Source organism: Cervus elaphus, chromosome 5, assembly GCF_910594005.1.
Source record: "Cervus elaphus chromosome 5, mCerEla1.1, whole genome shotgun sequence".
Taxonomy (NCBI): Eukaryota; Metazoa; Chordata; class Mammalia; order Artiodactyla; family Cervidae; genus Cervus; species Cervus elaphus.
Window position 1 is genome coordinate 53035801 of NC_057819.1, and position 17017 is coordinate 53052817.

Consider the following 17017-nt stretch of genomic DNA (forward strand, 5'->3'; position numbering starts at 1 on the left):
ATGTAATTAAAAGACGCTTACTCCTTGGAAGGAAAGTTACGACCAATCTAGACAGTATATTAAAAAGCAGAGACATTACTTTGCCAACAAAAGTCCATCTAGTCAAGGCTGTGGTTTTTCCAGTAGTCATGTATGGATGTGAGAGTTGGAGTATAAAGAAAGCTGAGCGCCAAAGAACTGATGCTTTTTAACTGTAGTGGCAAGAGTGAACATCGACATTTTAAGAATCAGCAAACTAAAATGGACTGGAATGGGTGAATATAACTCGATGACGATTATATCTACTACTGTGGGCAAGAATCCTTTAGAAGAAATAGAGTAGCCATCTTAGTCAACAAGAGAGTCCGAAATACAGTACTTGGACGCAATCTCAAAAATGACAGAATGATCTCTGTTCATTTCCAAGGAAAACCATTCAATATCACAGTAATCCAAGTCTATGCCCCAACCAATAATGCCGAAGAAGCTGAAGTTGAATGGTTCTGTGAAGACCTACAAGACCTTTTAGAATTAACATCCCAAAAAGATGTCATTTTCTTTATAGGGGACTGGAATTCAAAAGTAGGAAGTCAAGAAACACCTGGAGTAACAGGCAAATTTGGCCTTGGAGGACAGAATGAAGCAGGGCAAAGGCTAACAGAGTTTTGCCACAAGAATGCACTGGTCATAGTAAACACCCTCTTCCAACAACACAAGAGAAGACTCTACACATGGACATCACCAGATGGTCAATATCGAAATCAGACTGATTACATTCTTTGCAGTCAAAAATGGAGAAGCTCTCTACAGTCAGCAAAAACAAGACCGGGAGCTGACTGTGGCTCAGATCATGAACTCCTTATTGCCAAATTCAGTCTTAAATTGAAGAAAGTATGGAAAATCACTAGATCATCCAGGTATGACCTAAATCAAATCCCTTATGATTATACAGTGGAAGTGAGAAATAGATTTAAGTGACTAGATCTGATGGACAGTGCCTGATGAACTATGGACGGAGGTTCCTGACATTGTACAGGAGACAGGGATCAAGACCCAAGAAAAAGAAATGCAAAAAAGCAAATGGCTGTCTGAGGAGGCCTTACAAATAGCCATGAATAGAAGAGAAGTGAAAAGGAAAGGAGAAAAGGAAAGATATACCCATTTGAATGCAGAGTTCCAAAGAATAGCAAGGAGAGAGAAGAGTCATGTAAGGTAGTCATGTATGGATGTGAGAGTTGGACTATGAAGAAATCTGAGCACCGAAGAATTGATGCTTTTGAACTATCGTGTTGGAGAAGACTCTTGAGAGTCCCTTGGACTGCAAGGAGATCTAACCAGTCCATCCTAAAGGAGATCAGTCCTGGGTGTTCATTGGAAGGACTGATGTTGAAGCTGAAACTCCAATCCTTTGGCCACCTGATGTGATGAGCTGACTCATTTAAAAAGACTCTGATGCTGGGAGAGATTGAAGGCGGGAAAAGAAGGGGACGACAGAGAATGAGATGGTTAGATGGCATCACCGACTCAATGCACATGAGTTGGGTGGACTCTGGGGGTTGGTGATGGACAGGGAGGCCTGGTGTGCTGCAGTCCATGGGGTCGCAAAGGGTTAGACATGACTGAGTGACTGGACTGAACTACAGAGTATGTTAGACCTTGTTTTTGTTCACATAAAAACTCATTCATCTTTTTATATTATTTGTTGAAGTAATAACATTTTGGCTCTATTGAGTTAAATAAAATATATTATTAAAATTAAAAAGAAACCATTCATCAAAAAACATATACAGAAAGACTACTACATGTCAAGACTGTTCTAGGAGCTCTATTTTATATAAATATATATCTGCTTTATTCCTCACATAGTTTTCTACTTTGTGAATAAATAATAATTCATCTATTGTTGAGAATATTTAGTTTCCCAAAGCTTACTATAACAAATAATGCTACAATTAATATCCTGGAATATATTGGAAATTAACAAGAAATTATTAATTTTATTAATTATAATTAATTATAATTTATAATAATTATAATTATTGTGTGAATTAAATTTTTTTCCAGTTTCTTGTGTATTTTTAGGTAGTTTATGGTGGGATTTTTTGTCATACAAAAATAATTTATTTTCATGTAGCTGAAATTTATTAGTGTTTTCCTTTATGATTCTTCAATTTTATGCTGTATTTGGAAAGGTCTTCCATACTCCAATATTATTTTTTTAAAACTCTCCATATTCTGGTAATTTTTATATTTTCATTAAAAAAAATAATTTAGAAAGTAAGCTCCAAAGTATATACACATAGTCACAGTAAGTACAGAATAGAATTACTAATATAATTTTCATCTTTTCAGAAAAGCAGGAATTTTATCTAGAATTTACATTATGCTTTTCCATACAAAACTTGAATAACAAACTGAAATAATTTACTCTATATATGTGAAGACTGAGTAACAAAACTGAAATAATCCACTGTTTACATGTAAAGACTTGTACTTTCCTGATATCATTACTATCTGAAGGTCTCTTAGGGCTCGGAGTAACCTGAGTTTAAAATTTAAGGCTCTTTTAGTACTTTATAAAACAAATTCTCACAGATTTCACCCATCAGAATGAGATTGGTAAATACAGTTTTTCTCTTTAAGGGCAAACGTATGTCCCATCCTTACCCTTCATGGGCAGACAAACATGAAGCACTTAGAAAGTGCACACAGACAAACACAGTCCCGTCTCTTCTGACAGCGTGAGTCATGGGAGTGATACACTGGTAAGTGACCTACTAATTGTTTTTAAAGGTACTGTACTTCCTATCTTGCACAAGTTACTTCCCTCTTACACTATTTTCCTGAAGGCAAAGCCATTTTCATTGCTAATCAGTATCCCTCTTTATTTACAAGAGAGTTAACAAGGTAACACTTGGTTTTCCAGGAGCAACATTCCGTGCTTTCAATAGGTGGTAACCTCAATGTTTACCAAAAAACAAGAACTTGAACAGGAATAGACACTTTCCAAAATGAGGTACACAGAGAAAAACTGGTTTAAAAAAAATGAATAGATCCTCAGTGACTTGTTTAACAAATGTAAAGCAGTCTAACACATTTTTAAGTGGCATCTCCCCAAAAGAGATGGGGAGGCATATACAAATATTTAGAGAAATAATGGCCAAGTGTTACCCATTAGCAGTATAACAGTATTTGAGAGCAGACTGAAATAGGTTTAAGATGTACACTGCGAAACCTAGAGCAACCAGTAAAACACAGACTACAGAGGAAAAGCCAAAAGGCCAACAGAAAGAAAAAACGGAAGACTCAAAAAAGTAACTCAATCCAAAGATAGTCAGGAAACAATTTTATAAAAAGCCAGAGACTATATGGGACAAAGAGAAAACAAACAGCGAGACAGCAGGTTTATATCTAACTGTATCAATAAGTGCATTAAATGTAGATGATTTAAAACATTCCAATTAAAAGGCAAGACCCGAATATAGTTGACTACAAGAAAATCACCTGAAAAATAAAGGCATATACAGGTAATGCTCAAAATCCTTCAAGGTAGGCTGTACAATACATGAATCAAAAACTTCCAGATGTACAAACTGGATTTAGAAAAAGCAAAGGAACCAGAAATCAAACTGCCAACATCCACTGGATCATAGGAAAAGAAAGGGAACTCCAGAAAACCTACTTCCGCTTTAGTGACTATGCTAAAGCCTTTGACTGTGTGGATCACAACAAACTGTGGAAAATTCTGAAAGAGATGGGAATACCAGACCACCTTACCCGCCTCCTGAGAAAGGAGTAGAACTGGGCAAGTTCTAATGGTCAAGAAGTAGAACTGGACATGGAACAATGGACTGGTTCAAAATTCAGAAAAGAGTACATCAAAGGCTGTATATTGTCACCCTGCTTATTTAACTGATATGCAGAATACATCATGTAAAATGCCATACTGGAAGAATCACAAGCTGGAATCAAGACTGCAGGAGAAATATCAGCAACCTAAGATATGCAGATGATACCACCCTAATGCCAGAAAGCAAAGAGGAACTAAAGAGCCTCTTGATGAAAGTGAAAGAGGAGACTGAAAAAACTGGCTTGAAACTCAACATTCAAAAAACTAAGATCAAGGCATCCAGTCCCATCCCTTCACGGCAAATAGGTGGGGAAAAAGTGGAAACAGTGGCAAGTTTTCTTTTCTTGGGTTCTAAAATCACTGTGGACAGTGACTGCAGCCATGAAATTAAAAGATGCTTGCTCCTTGGAAGAAAAGCCATGACCAACCTAGACAGCATATTAAAAAGCAGAGACATGACTTTGCCAACAAAGGTCCATATAGTCAAAGCTGTGGTTTTTCCAGTAGTCAGGTATGGATGTGAGAGCTGGCCCATAAAGAAAGCTGAGTGCCGAACAATCTGTGGTGTTGGAGAAGACAGTTCAGAGTCCCTTGAATAGAAAGGAGATCAAACCAGTCCATTCTAAAGGAAATCAACCCTGAATATCATTGGAAGGACTGATGCTGAAGCTCCAATATTTTGGCCACCTGATGTGAAAAGCTGGCTCATTGGAAAAGACCCTGATGTTTGGAAAGATGGAAAGGCAGGAGGAGAAGGGGGTGTCAGAGAATGAGATGGCTGGATGGCATCACCAACTCAATGGACATGAGTTTGAGCAGATTCCAGGGGATAGTGAAGGACCTGGAAGCCTGGTGTGCCACGGTCCATGGGGTCACAAAGAGTCGGACCGAATAACAACAACATACAGGTTACAGGTAAATAATGGAAAATAATATTCAGTGGAACAATGATTAAAAGAAATGGGAGTGCTGATCTCATGTCAGACCAAGCAGATTCCACGACAGAGAGTATTATGAGTTTATAAAGAAGAACATTTCATAATAATAAAAAGGTCAGTTCCTCAAGTGGTCATGAAACTCTGTGAACTGATCTAGTGATCTAGACTTTCAAATTACACAAAGCAAAACAAATAAAACTCAAAGGAGATAAAGACAAATCTACAATCATAGATGAAGACTTATTTTCTCTTCCCAATAAGAGAACAGGCTGAAAACCATTAGGAATATAAAGGCTTTAGAACAACACTATCAACCAACCTGAAGTAAGTGACATTTGTGAATGTTTTCTGACAACAACAGGATTATACTGGGAGTTAAAGTGAAAATCTTATCTGGAAAATCCATAAATAATTGGCAACAAAGTAACACTTTAAAAAATATGTAAATCAAAGAAGAAATCACTAGGGAAATTGTAAAACAGTATGAATGAATGTTCTCAGAAACAGTAGATATTTGTGGAACGTAGTTAAAGCAGTGCTGACTGAAAATTTATAGGTGCTTCTATCAGAAATTACTTTCTACCTTAAAAAAGAAGAAAAGGGAAGCAAATTAAGTCCAAAGTAAGAAGAATAGAAAAAAGGCCAACAAAAGAGAAAAACTAAAACAAAAGCCTGTCCTCCAAACAGCTCAATAAAATTGATCAACCTGTAGCTAAACGCATCAAGAAAAAACTCTAATCACCATAGCAGAAAAGAAAGAGGGGACATCAAGTATGGACATTAAATGGATGCTAAGAGTAGAACAATTAGACATCAATATTTTTGAAAATTAATCTTGATTTATATCTCACACTACATGTAATAACAAACTTCGAACAGAGTTTTAGTCAAAATTATTTGTCTAGAAAACAAAAAATCTTTGTCACATTTAGGCATAGTATCTTAGGAAGATGCAAAAACCATAAATAATCAAAGACAAATATTGACAAACCAGACTTCATAAAAATTTAAAACTGTTCTCTGCTAAAAAAATTCTGACCAGCCCCAGAGAGAAAGGCAATGTTTGCATGCTGCTGCTGCATGTGTGCTCAGCATGCCTGACTCTCTTGCAGCTGCATGGACCGTGGCCGCCAGGCGCCTCTGTCCAGGGGGCTTCCCAGGCAAGAGGACTCGAGTGGGTGGCTATTTCCTTCTCCAGCGGATCTTCCCTATCCAGGGGTCAAATTTCTGTCTCTTGCGTCTTTTGCCTTCACAAGCAGATTATTTAATGTAATGTAATGTAACTAGTGCCTCCTGGGAAGACGAGTGCATCCCATACAGTTTTATAAGATGCTGAGGATATGGTTATTTAAAGCCAACTAATCATTAACTGCAACGACCACAACTATGTAAAATATGCACATACATACATAAGAAAGATCAAACTGGAAACAGAAATTAAAGCGCTGGTGCTTTGGACTCATGGTATTTTTCCCCACAGCACTGAAAGAATACAAAATAAAATATACATACTGGAAGTATACATAATACATATATATACATATATGAAAAGGGAACAAAATTAAAATGAAAATTAAGATAATTAAAAGGCAGGAAGTGCAAAATCCATTTCAGAGAAGTATTTCTCCTAAAAGTCAAAATAAGTATTTCTGATGTTTAAAAGAATATGTTTCATTGTTGTAAACTTCACTTATATGTTACATTTTATTACTTTGTGCCAAACAGTGCTTTGCTACTGAATTCTTTGCTTACCAATCTTCTGGTTTGACAGCAGAAGCATCAGGGATTTTTGCTCTTTCATCCCAATCATCAGGTTTTTTATCACTGGGATCTTCAATTTCTTTGGGAGGATTGATAGGAGGAACCACATCCTCTAGTAGGCTTCCTTTGTTTACAACTATCTGATCAATTAATACTTCAAATGTGTCATCTGGATTCATCACTAAAGACCAATTTAAACATATTATACTTATCATACTGATAGAAATTTAAAAATAATCTTCTAAATAATAAAACTACCCTAAACTTCATGGGTAAAATTTACTCTCAACCAGAATAGAGGAATTACCAATGTATTAAATCAAAATATGCCAAAAATCACTAGATACAATGTTTTCTAAAACCAAACATAAAATTTTAATAATATTTAATAAAACACTCCATTACTTCTCAAATAAAAAATACCCAATTGGTAACTCAATTTAGGACTCACATAACCATTCAGCTTTAGTCTTTTATAGTTACAGAATACAACCCAATCTTCACTATTTATTTATTTTTTCATTTATTTTTATTAGTTGGAGGCTAATTACTTTACAATATTGTAGTGGTTTTTGTCATACATTGACTTGAATTAGCCATGGATTTACATGTATTCCCTATCCCAATCCCCCCTCCCACCTCCCTCCAATCTTCACTATTTTAAAATAATTTTTTGAAATGACCTCAAAATTTAAAAGTTGCAAGTATATATAAAGAACTTCACTTTTTCTTGAATTACTTGAGAGTAAGTTATTGACCTCATCCGTATCATCCCTGAATGGTTTAATGCACATTTCCTATAAACAAGGACATCCTTCTATATAACCCTAATCTAGAAGCCAAAATCAGGACTTTAGCATTCACACACTCTTATGATCTCCTAGAAATCTATAAAACTCATCGGCATTTCAAATTCTTTGATTCCTACATTGTAAAGTATTTCAAGGATGATTGAAAACACTCAAGCTCATGCTTTGGTATGTTGTATGTTGTTTCAAGGTAAACTCTAGCTCTTTAAAAGTTACCACATCAAAAGTTTCATAAGGACTCCTATGAGCATAAAAACAAAAGAAAAGCTCTCTCTCCCTTCTGTAAACACGGGTTGGGGAGTCACTGAGTACAGTTTTTATCTTTGGAAAGAATGGCAGATAAAAAGTAATAGCTTAACATTTGCTTTTAGTGAAGTTAGTTAAGGAAGGGGTGATGGTAGCGTTGGTTTAGTTGCTGAGTCGTGTCTGATTCTCTCCAGAGTGGGCAGCTGTTCCTTCTCCAAGGATCTTCCCCACCCAGGGATAGAACCTGGGCCTCCTGCACTGCAGGCTGATTCTTTACCAACTGAGCAACCTGGGAAGCCCAGTTAAGGAAGTAGGAGCCATCAATAAATGTCAGGATGATCTTGACTTAACTAGCTATGTAGACTACCACTTTCCGAAAAAACTTTACTGAAGCAATCTCCAGAGGTTTTCAGTCACAACAATGCCAAATTGTTTATGTCAAAATCAAATACTGCAATTTATATACAAATTCAAATAATGCAAATGAACACTCAGTATTTCCTCCCTTCTCTTTTTTGCTCCACCATTTTCTATTACAGCTGAGACTATAAAACTATATTACTACATAAAGGAAAAAAGTCAAGACTGAAGTACAACTAACAATAAGATCTTAAATGCAAAAATGTACTAGACTCTTTCTAATTCAAAACATGTATTTCTCAAGAAAAACCCCTGAAAGAGTATTTTCTGACTCAACTTTCAACTGAAGTATTTTAAAATTACAGTAAATCCAAAAAAGCACATGACAATTACACATATATGAAAAGACATCTTTGTCAAAAATCTTTAGCCAAAAAACTTTCCATTTAGAAAACGGTTTTAAATATTCTAAATGAATTCACCACAAAAGGCACTGGATTATAAACTCTTTTAAAGGGATTCTGTAAGGATCTTAGAACAACTAGAGAATAATGTTATGAAAATATAATACAGAAACTTTTTTTAAAAGGAAAAAAGTCCTTTAAAAGTGGATAATCCTAGCACAACAAAGTTTTTGTGTATCATAGTAAGAAAAGCAAATGTTTAAGAATTTGCTTGAATTTTAATTCCAGCTCTACCAATTACTTTTATTTTCTAGGGCAAGTTACTTAACCTAAATTAAGGCAAAATAAAAACTGCTCACCTCACAGGATTGTTCTCAACAAAGTACCTACACAGAGCATGGTACCTATCAGGTGATCAATAAAAGTTAAACACTTCTCTAAACTTTTGTTTTTGTTTGCAGAATTTGTCTAGTGGCCATCAGAATGTGCCTCCAACTTTTCTTTCTTTCCCCATTTTAATGTTATAAGCTGAACATTTTCATAGTTATCTTTTTGTATTGTACTGCATAGAAAGAAAACCACTACTGCAACATTTGAGTTGCTTCTAATTTACAGTATATTTTTACACACAGGTCATTTTCTTCCTTCTGGATTATTTTCTTTGGATAAATTCCTGAAACTGGAATTGTGTCCTCTGATATATATACTATCATATTGGTTTTGACTGGGTTTATACAAAGCCTAATTAAAATTCATTTTTTTCTGTTCTAGTTATAATTTCTCATTATTTCTATGTTTTGACAGTTTACCTTACATTCCCCCAAATGCCCAGTACTACTTTCCAATTTCAGAGAAAGGTTTTTGATATTAATATTAAAAATAAAACTGGTCTCTGCCTTGGCAGACAAAAAGGAAAGTTTCTGTAACTGCGGTTTTGAGGAAGAAAGCTGATACATGTTAGTCTTGGATGGAGTTGTCCTGTTAGGTTCTGACATGCTCGGATTTTAAATAATCACAGTACTTAACCATATGCACCTGGAAAGAGGAGAGACAATCCTATATAATGTTCCTCCCAGTCAGTGTACACGCAAACTCCTAGCTGCAAAGGTAAAGCTAAGTATGTTAACAGATGGTTGCTGAGCGCTTTCCCTTTAACTACCAGCAGGCAGGACCCAACAATGACAACTGCCTAATAGAATAAAGTCTAATGTTAAGGGTTTCTCCCTCTTTAACCTTATTCTCCAGTTTTCTATTCTGTCAGCATCACTAATGTCAGGTCACCTAAAATATCCCTTTCCTCTCCTATGTTCCACATGGTATATCTAAACTTCAAGATTAGGTCAAATAGAATCACCTTCACCAGATTTTCCTGAAGTTTCTTAAGTGAAAGCAGTATTGCTTTTGAGCTCTTAACTGTATCTCATATGGCACTTTCTGCCTGTGCTGTAAGTATGTGTGTCTGATTTTCCTAAAAAGATAAATCCTTAACAGAAGTACCTATGCTTGCTTCTCCCAACGCACTTGCCGTGAAATACTTTTAAATTAATGAATGAATTAAAAGGATATACCAAGGGTATAAAGATGAGTCTTCCTGTCTGTAAAGAACCTTTTAAGGTCTACATCTGGAGGTTTGGCATGTTTTTCTTCAAAAACTCCAGTTTTGGGATGTTTATGTCTGAAGATAAAATGAAGTTTATAATCTTCTCCACATTTATCTGGTCCAAACATAATGGTATAGGATGTTTTATCATAGAAATTTTCCTTCAAAGAGAGATGAGTATTAGGATTAGTCCAGAACTGAAATAGTTAATGAGTTTCTCTATTCTACCCCACTGGGTAGAGGTCACAAAAATGTATTAAATGCTAATTCACCAAAGAGTGAGTTGACACATTGACAATAAAGGATGTGGAAAAATGACAAATTTTATTTCAAAACAGATTTTTTTTTCTTAAAATGCACACACTACTTCCATTTTGAAGATGTAGGAGAGAAGCTGGAACCACTTTAACAACATAATAGGCTTTAATTACTCTATATAGATCTGATTAATATCTTATTAAGAAAACTAAGCATAGAGAAAAACATACTGTGACTGAAGACTACAGTGCTTACTTAGCCACTACTACTATTCAGTAAGACACCAGAAAGTGGTGCCCTTTAATGAAGCACAAAGTGAAGAACAGATACAGTGACTTGCTCCCCATTTTACCACAGTCATTTCTCTTCAGGATTCCCGGGTGGCTCAGACAGTAGAGAGTCTGCCTGCAATGCGGGAGACCTGAGCTCAATCCTTGGGTTGGGAGGATCCCCTGGAGAAGAAAATGGCAACCCACTCCAGTATTCCTGCCTAGAAAATCCCATGGATTCATTTGGCATGGCCTACTGGTTAAGAGCGTGGCATCTGGCATCAGATACTGAGGTTCAGATCCTGCTGTTGCCTTTAAACCAGCTGTGTGTGGCCCTGAGCAAATCTTCCAACCTCCCTGTCATTCTATTCCATCACCTCTGATGGGGATAATAATAGTACGTACCTTATAAGGCTTCTCTAAGGATTAACTGAGTTAACCAGATAAAGTGTTTAGAAAAATACTTGGTATTTGACTTTCTTATTGCCATTGTACCCCAGGTGACTGTCACCTCACAACACCTAAGAGTTGCACCATAAACTACAAACGGCTTCCCCTTGACCTTATCTAAGTAAATGAATCCTTTAATGTTTCATATCCAGGAATTCTGACAAATATCTCATTAACGTCTCATTCGTTTTATATTTGTTATATGCAGGAATTCTGACACAGCCTCCTGTGGGAGGATGCTATAAGAAATGTCTCCAAATTTCAAATGGTTCTAATATAACCTGCTTCATTATGAACTTAACATTTTTAAGTTAGTAAATTTTTGCAGACTGCTAACTCCTGAGCTGACCTGCCTTTTTAATTTGATTCTTTGGCCATTTTGTTTTACTACTTTGCTCCATTATCTTACTTCTCCTAACAAACTTATGATTATTACTTTGTAAGGAAAATAACTGTAAGTCGATCTTTCGGTGACATTTATAAGCACCAGGTTATATTTTATTTTATAGACTTGGCAACCTTTTTCACGTTGCTAAAGATTACAAAACTGATGCCATCAAGTAACATGGCTGTGTATGAAACTTGAAGGCACATGGAAAAGCTATTATAAATTCATCTTAGATACAAATTTTCAAAGTTATTTTTTACTTCAGACGAAAATAAAAATTTCAGTTGTGTCAATTACTCCTTAGAAATACTTATTAACTTTAATAAGGCTTTCTTAAACATTAAAATATCATACCAGATTCAAACCATCAGTGTCTGCTAGGAGTTTAATGTATGCACCTCCACAATCAATACCATCTTGAAAATTTACTTCATATCTAAATGAAGGGAAAAAGAATCATACTGCTGATAAATAAAAATTACTGATTGCTCTTCAAAATCTAATGTATTACGCTCAATTCATTTAAACACAAACATTTACATTACCAGAAAGCTCACACAAAGTACATCCACAACCTGTGAGGACAAGCAGAAAGGCCTTTTCCATGAACATCCTTAAAATATTGAAAATAGAATGACTATAAACAACTATAGAAAAGCCAACTAATTTGCTGAAATAAATTTTTCACCAAAACTGTTTAATTAAGAATAAGATACTTTGATTAAAACTTTCAGCAGGAAACTTCAAATTAAAATAAGGTACGTACTATACATACTTTTTATAAAGTGAAAAACAAAGACTATGGGGAGCATAGTTACAGCATAGGTTTCTAGGAAATTGCTAATGATCTTAGCTATTCAGTTCAATACTAATTTGTCTTTTAGTTCAGCTACACCTAAACCAGGTTTATAAAGTTGTACATTTAATTAAATAACCCCAGCAAAGAGATTTTGTAAACCTGGAATATTTCATATCTTAGCAGCCAGGAGGTAGGGGAAATACAGTGTTAACAGCTAAAAAAGTGAACTGACATGGCAGTCTTCTCATGGATTTACAACACTGTAATTCTCATCAAAAGTTCTGTTGTCTTGTTTAGGCAATAGACAGTCTTACTGAACAATATTTAGAAGAGATTTTCAGTAAATTGGTGAATTACATGTGACAAAAGTCAATGAGGAAATGGATATCAAAGTGAAAAACAGTGAAAACCAAAACTGTTATGACTGGTTTAATGAATTAAAGCAAAAGCAGATGAAAACCAGAGAAGTAACAGGATATAGTGATAATTTTAATAAAAATTTATAGTTTAAAATGCTTCTGAAGAGACTTCAGTGACAAAGTAAAAAAAAAAAAGTATACAAAACTTTGACAGTTTGAGCCCAATTAGTAATATGCATTTTATATAGAAAAGAGTAGAGAAAATACAGTAAAATTTTAAGTGATAATCTCTGAGTTGCTGGACTTGATGGTGATTTCCCCTCCCTACTTTATATTCTGCTTTATTTCTCCAGATTTCTACAACAGTGGTTACAAGCAAGCACTTTGGAGTCAGAAAGATCTGAGATTTGTTCTTGATTTTGGTAGGCCTTGACTCAAGACACATTACTGAAGCTCTGGTCTCTATTTGCTCATCTATCATGAGGGAACACTGCCCATACCTACACCTCTAAGGACTGTTATGATTAGAAGCCGTCCTGCACAGTGATGGGTCAATAAATGCTCAAAAATGTTAGCTTCTGTTATGATCAGAAAAAAAGTTTTGTTTTGTTCTTTTTCACATTTTAAATCAAGGAGTTTGTTTTCCTCAAGGCCTTATCAATATTTTTATTTTAGCAGTAGCTGATAAACTTTTCCTTCATGAAACTTGTCTTTGAAGAGCATGAAGTAAAACAAATGGTGCATAATGTGAACTAAAGGTAAATATTTGCGACTCTAAGTAAAATAAAATGATAAAGCTTTATTATAGGTGATCTAAGGGATCCATGAAAAGAACTAGAGATAACAATTGTGTAAATTGTCTTTATAAATGTAAGAGAATTATGCTATCTTTTTATGCCTAGACTTGATCACTATGTCTATCTCATATGCTGCACACTTCCAGATTTTTCAAATCATTACCTTGTGCCTAGTATAAACAGTTCACAATGAAATCGAGGATCAGTGAAATGTAAGTCATAGAGCTGGACGGACTGCTTGCTGCTAATCTTAAATCACAGGAAAAATGAGGATAAATGCAGAGTATATGTTAACTCTCTTCTCTTTAGGGTGCCATTTTCTAAACTGTCCTATGAAATAGTAATTATTGTTTAGGGTGGAAAAAACTTCTGTGGTCAGATATGTTTGGGAAACACAATGTTCAAATTAAAAATAGGTTTTTTTTTATGTAGAACTCTTCAGAATCTTTAATGGGCAAATATGGCTCCTTATCTTTAAGGTTCAGATATTCTTAGTTTCTAAAACTTATATGACCACATAATGCATATTAATAATTTGGGAAAAGCAGTTTTAAAGTTATGTCTTAAATAGTTCATATTTATGAGTTATACTATATTTATAGTATTTATAATCATTATAAATAGTATTTATAATAGTTAATACAAAATTTATTTTATGTATACTATTTCATTTTATCCAAATTAAGAAAACTAAATACTCACTATCCTTCTTTGAATTGTTTTCAAGCATATCAAAGACCACTAATTCAATTCTTTTTGATTCTCCTTTTCTTTTTTCAGTTCATAATTGCTTTAATAATTTTTTAGACTTACTATCTTTGCTTCCAATCTTGTAAGCTATCCTTCACTTACTTGCCTAGCAGTGATTTATACTTTCTGAAAATACCAAACTTGATTCATTTTACTCTGGAGAAGTTAAATTTTGTATTATTTTCCTTTACCCTTTCATTTAGGCCACAAAAGATTAAAATAGAAAACTATATTATATTCACCTAAATTAACAGAATAAGATTACTTTCAAATTTTCAAGAAGAAATAAATACTAAACTCTGAATACTGCCATAACATCAAGCTCAAATATTAATCCCAGTAAATACTTGTGGTAATATTCTTCATTTGTTTAAATGGTTGTATACTTTTTTGACATTTGATATTTTAAATTTCTTGAAATAACAATGCAACTAAATCAAAGCATCACAGCCAAAAAATTAAACCAATTATACCAAATGTTATATTGTTTTACATTTTTAAAACACAAAATGGCATTTTAGTTATACCATGCATGCATATATTTAACATGCTAACAAAAAATTTAAAACAAGTTTATAGTTAGTTTATAGTTAGTAGTACTTCTTAGACTGTAATTAATTTTGGACAGCCCAATCTTTTGATATAAGATAGAAAATAACATTTCTACATTTCCTTTCCTTTGTTTTTAATATGAATTTCATTTGTTTTGTAACTGTATTTGTACAGATATATTTTGGATTTATACCAGTATAGGTGAAACAAGCTTGAGGAATTAATACTTGATTTTATGATAGTTACACATGCAAGCAATAGCACAAAACTAGTGTATGTCATATTTTGAGGGAGGGGAGAGGAAAACTCTGTGAGAACGCAGACCTTTAAAAGGGCATTTCCTCTTGAAAACAAATTTACTGCCTTTGAATCTTATCACTGGTTCAACAGCAATATTTATAGTTCTATTTAAAATATATTGAAGTTAATATATCTCAACAGCAAGTCAATTTGAAATAAAGAGTTAAAACAAAAATGTTGATTTTAATATGTACTATATAGTTTATGCTGGTGAAATACTGCATATTATAGCAAATATTATATTAATGCAATCTTGCAACAAATCTTCATTTCATTCAAAACCTCAGGGTGTTTGTGTGTATACACACATTGTGTATTTAAATAAATGAAATGGGAAAGGGAAATCTGAATTTTTATACCCACTTTATACCCATATTCAGAAGCCAAATTATACAAAACTAAAATAAATGTTAGAAAAAGTACTCAAAACATAATGAAACTTACTGAACTACCAGGGGTTTATCACCAAAGATGAAGGGTTTTGCTAACACAGCAGATATCGCATGATGCTTCGCTCTAGATTTCAATACCAGTCCTCGATCACCAGGTATTCGATTTTCTTTCAATTCTTCTATTTCCCATCTTCCTAAAATACAAAACAAAGCAAGTTAAACTAAAACCAAACACACTGACTTAAAAATTATTTATCAGAAATGGTAACCAATAAGATTTTTCCTTGAAGGCTGATTTTGGAAAAATAAAATCACATTTTAAATCAGGAACTTGTACCTGCACTTGTAGGTATGTCTGCTCTCTTTTCTCCTAAAATTGTGGGAACTATTGGGTTGGCAAAATAAGTTCATTCAGGTGTTTCTGTAACCTTTTATGGAAAAACCCAAACGAACTTCTTGACCAACTAATAAACAACAGACACTACAGCATTTAATTAAAGGACCTTCAAAGCTGGCTTAGTTTGGATTTCTCTGAGAGACTGTAATCAACGAAATTACAGAATCTGTTTGTCTCATAGGGTCTCATTGTATTTTTTAAATGACTTATTTTTAAATGACACAGGAGACAAAATACCTCTTTAACACAAAATGAGTTTGCCTCAGTCTATGTATTTTGAAATTCATGGTGTCATCAGCTACTTTTCTTACTTGGCAGAAGTTATTATAGCGATTTAAATTTTATTTTGAAAACTGTATGGCCGAAGAACACAAATTGCAGTTACCCTTTCTGAGCTAAGCCAATCAGTTCTCAGAACTTTTGGCCAAGAAAGTCCTATAAGCTAGATTAGCACTAGTCTGTAGCAGAGCAAAGCTGAGTGAGGCCCTCTCTGGGCTGGAATTGCCCCCTTTTAAGACCAGGAAGCTCCTGCAATTAGATCATGGGATGCATCCAATACAAAGCTGAATGGGTCCTCTGTAGCCCCAAAGTTGTGGGCTGGACTTGCCTCCTTTACTCTTTTTAAAGCAGTAAATAACTAATTTATATTAGTTTGTATAAAACGTTCCAGTTTCGAAAATTAGATGTATTGGCTATTCCAAGAAAATTTAGTGAATGCTGGCTATTTTCCAGAATTATGCCAACATGAAATATTAATGGGCACTTCTGAATTTACCAATGCACTTTATATACATTTTTTCTTTCTAAAAAACAACAGTGCAAGAACCTGAACCACCTGATTAGTCTCACTAATCAGACAGGGGTGTTTTGAGGTCTATCATTGTGCACACCTTCTTGGTCTTTCAAAAACTCATTTTTTCAACTTTTCAGGTTTGTTTTCCTTTTTGTCCCCCAATTTGGTTATACTAAACTTTTCTTAAAAAGGTGAATTCATTTTCTTCTCTCACACTGATGAGCAACTATATTATCACTACTAACCTTTGGCGTGACCAAATCACAAAGGCCTTCTTTTAAGAAGTAACAACTATATCTTTAGGGATTTTAGAATACTGATAGTAAAGGATTTTTTAAAACTACGTTGTCTTTCTTTTGTAATTACGTGCATGTATTTATCAGCCATGAAAAGATACTCTCTAAAAGTACTACTTTAATTTTAGAAAACCTGTGACAAGGTGATTATTCCTCAAGGACAAGAAGTTTTTCCTAACTTCAAATCAGTGGTAACTTTTCATTAACCAATCTTTACTCAAGGCCAGGTAATGTGAACTCTGATTTAAGTAAAATCTCGAAAAGAATTCA

General features: G+C 34.3%; 1 protein-coding gene across 5 annotated transcripts in view; it reads right to left on the minus strand.

Moving 5' to 3' along the window:
- CLGN (calmegin) overlaps positions 1-17017 on the minus strand; it is a 45161-nt gene that overhangs the window by 9430 nt on the left and 18714 nt on the right. For all 5 annotated transcript variants that reach the window (XM_043902473.1, XM_043902475.1, XM_043902474.1 and 2 more), the window contains exons 5-8: positions 15314-15455; positions 11667-11748; positions 9916-10108; positions 6520-6709 (exon numbers count right to left, since the gene is read on the minus strand). In XM_043902473.1, the coding sequence (XP_043758408.1) occupies positions 6520-6709; positions 9916-10108; positions 11667-11748; positions 15314-15455 (607 nt within the window). The remainder of the gene's footprint in view (positions 1-6519; positions 6710-9915; positions 10109-11666; positions 11749-15313; positions 15456-17017) is intronic.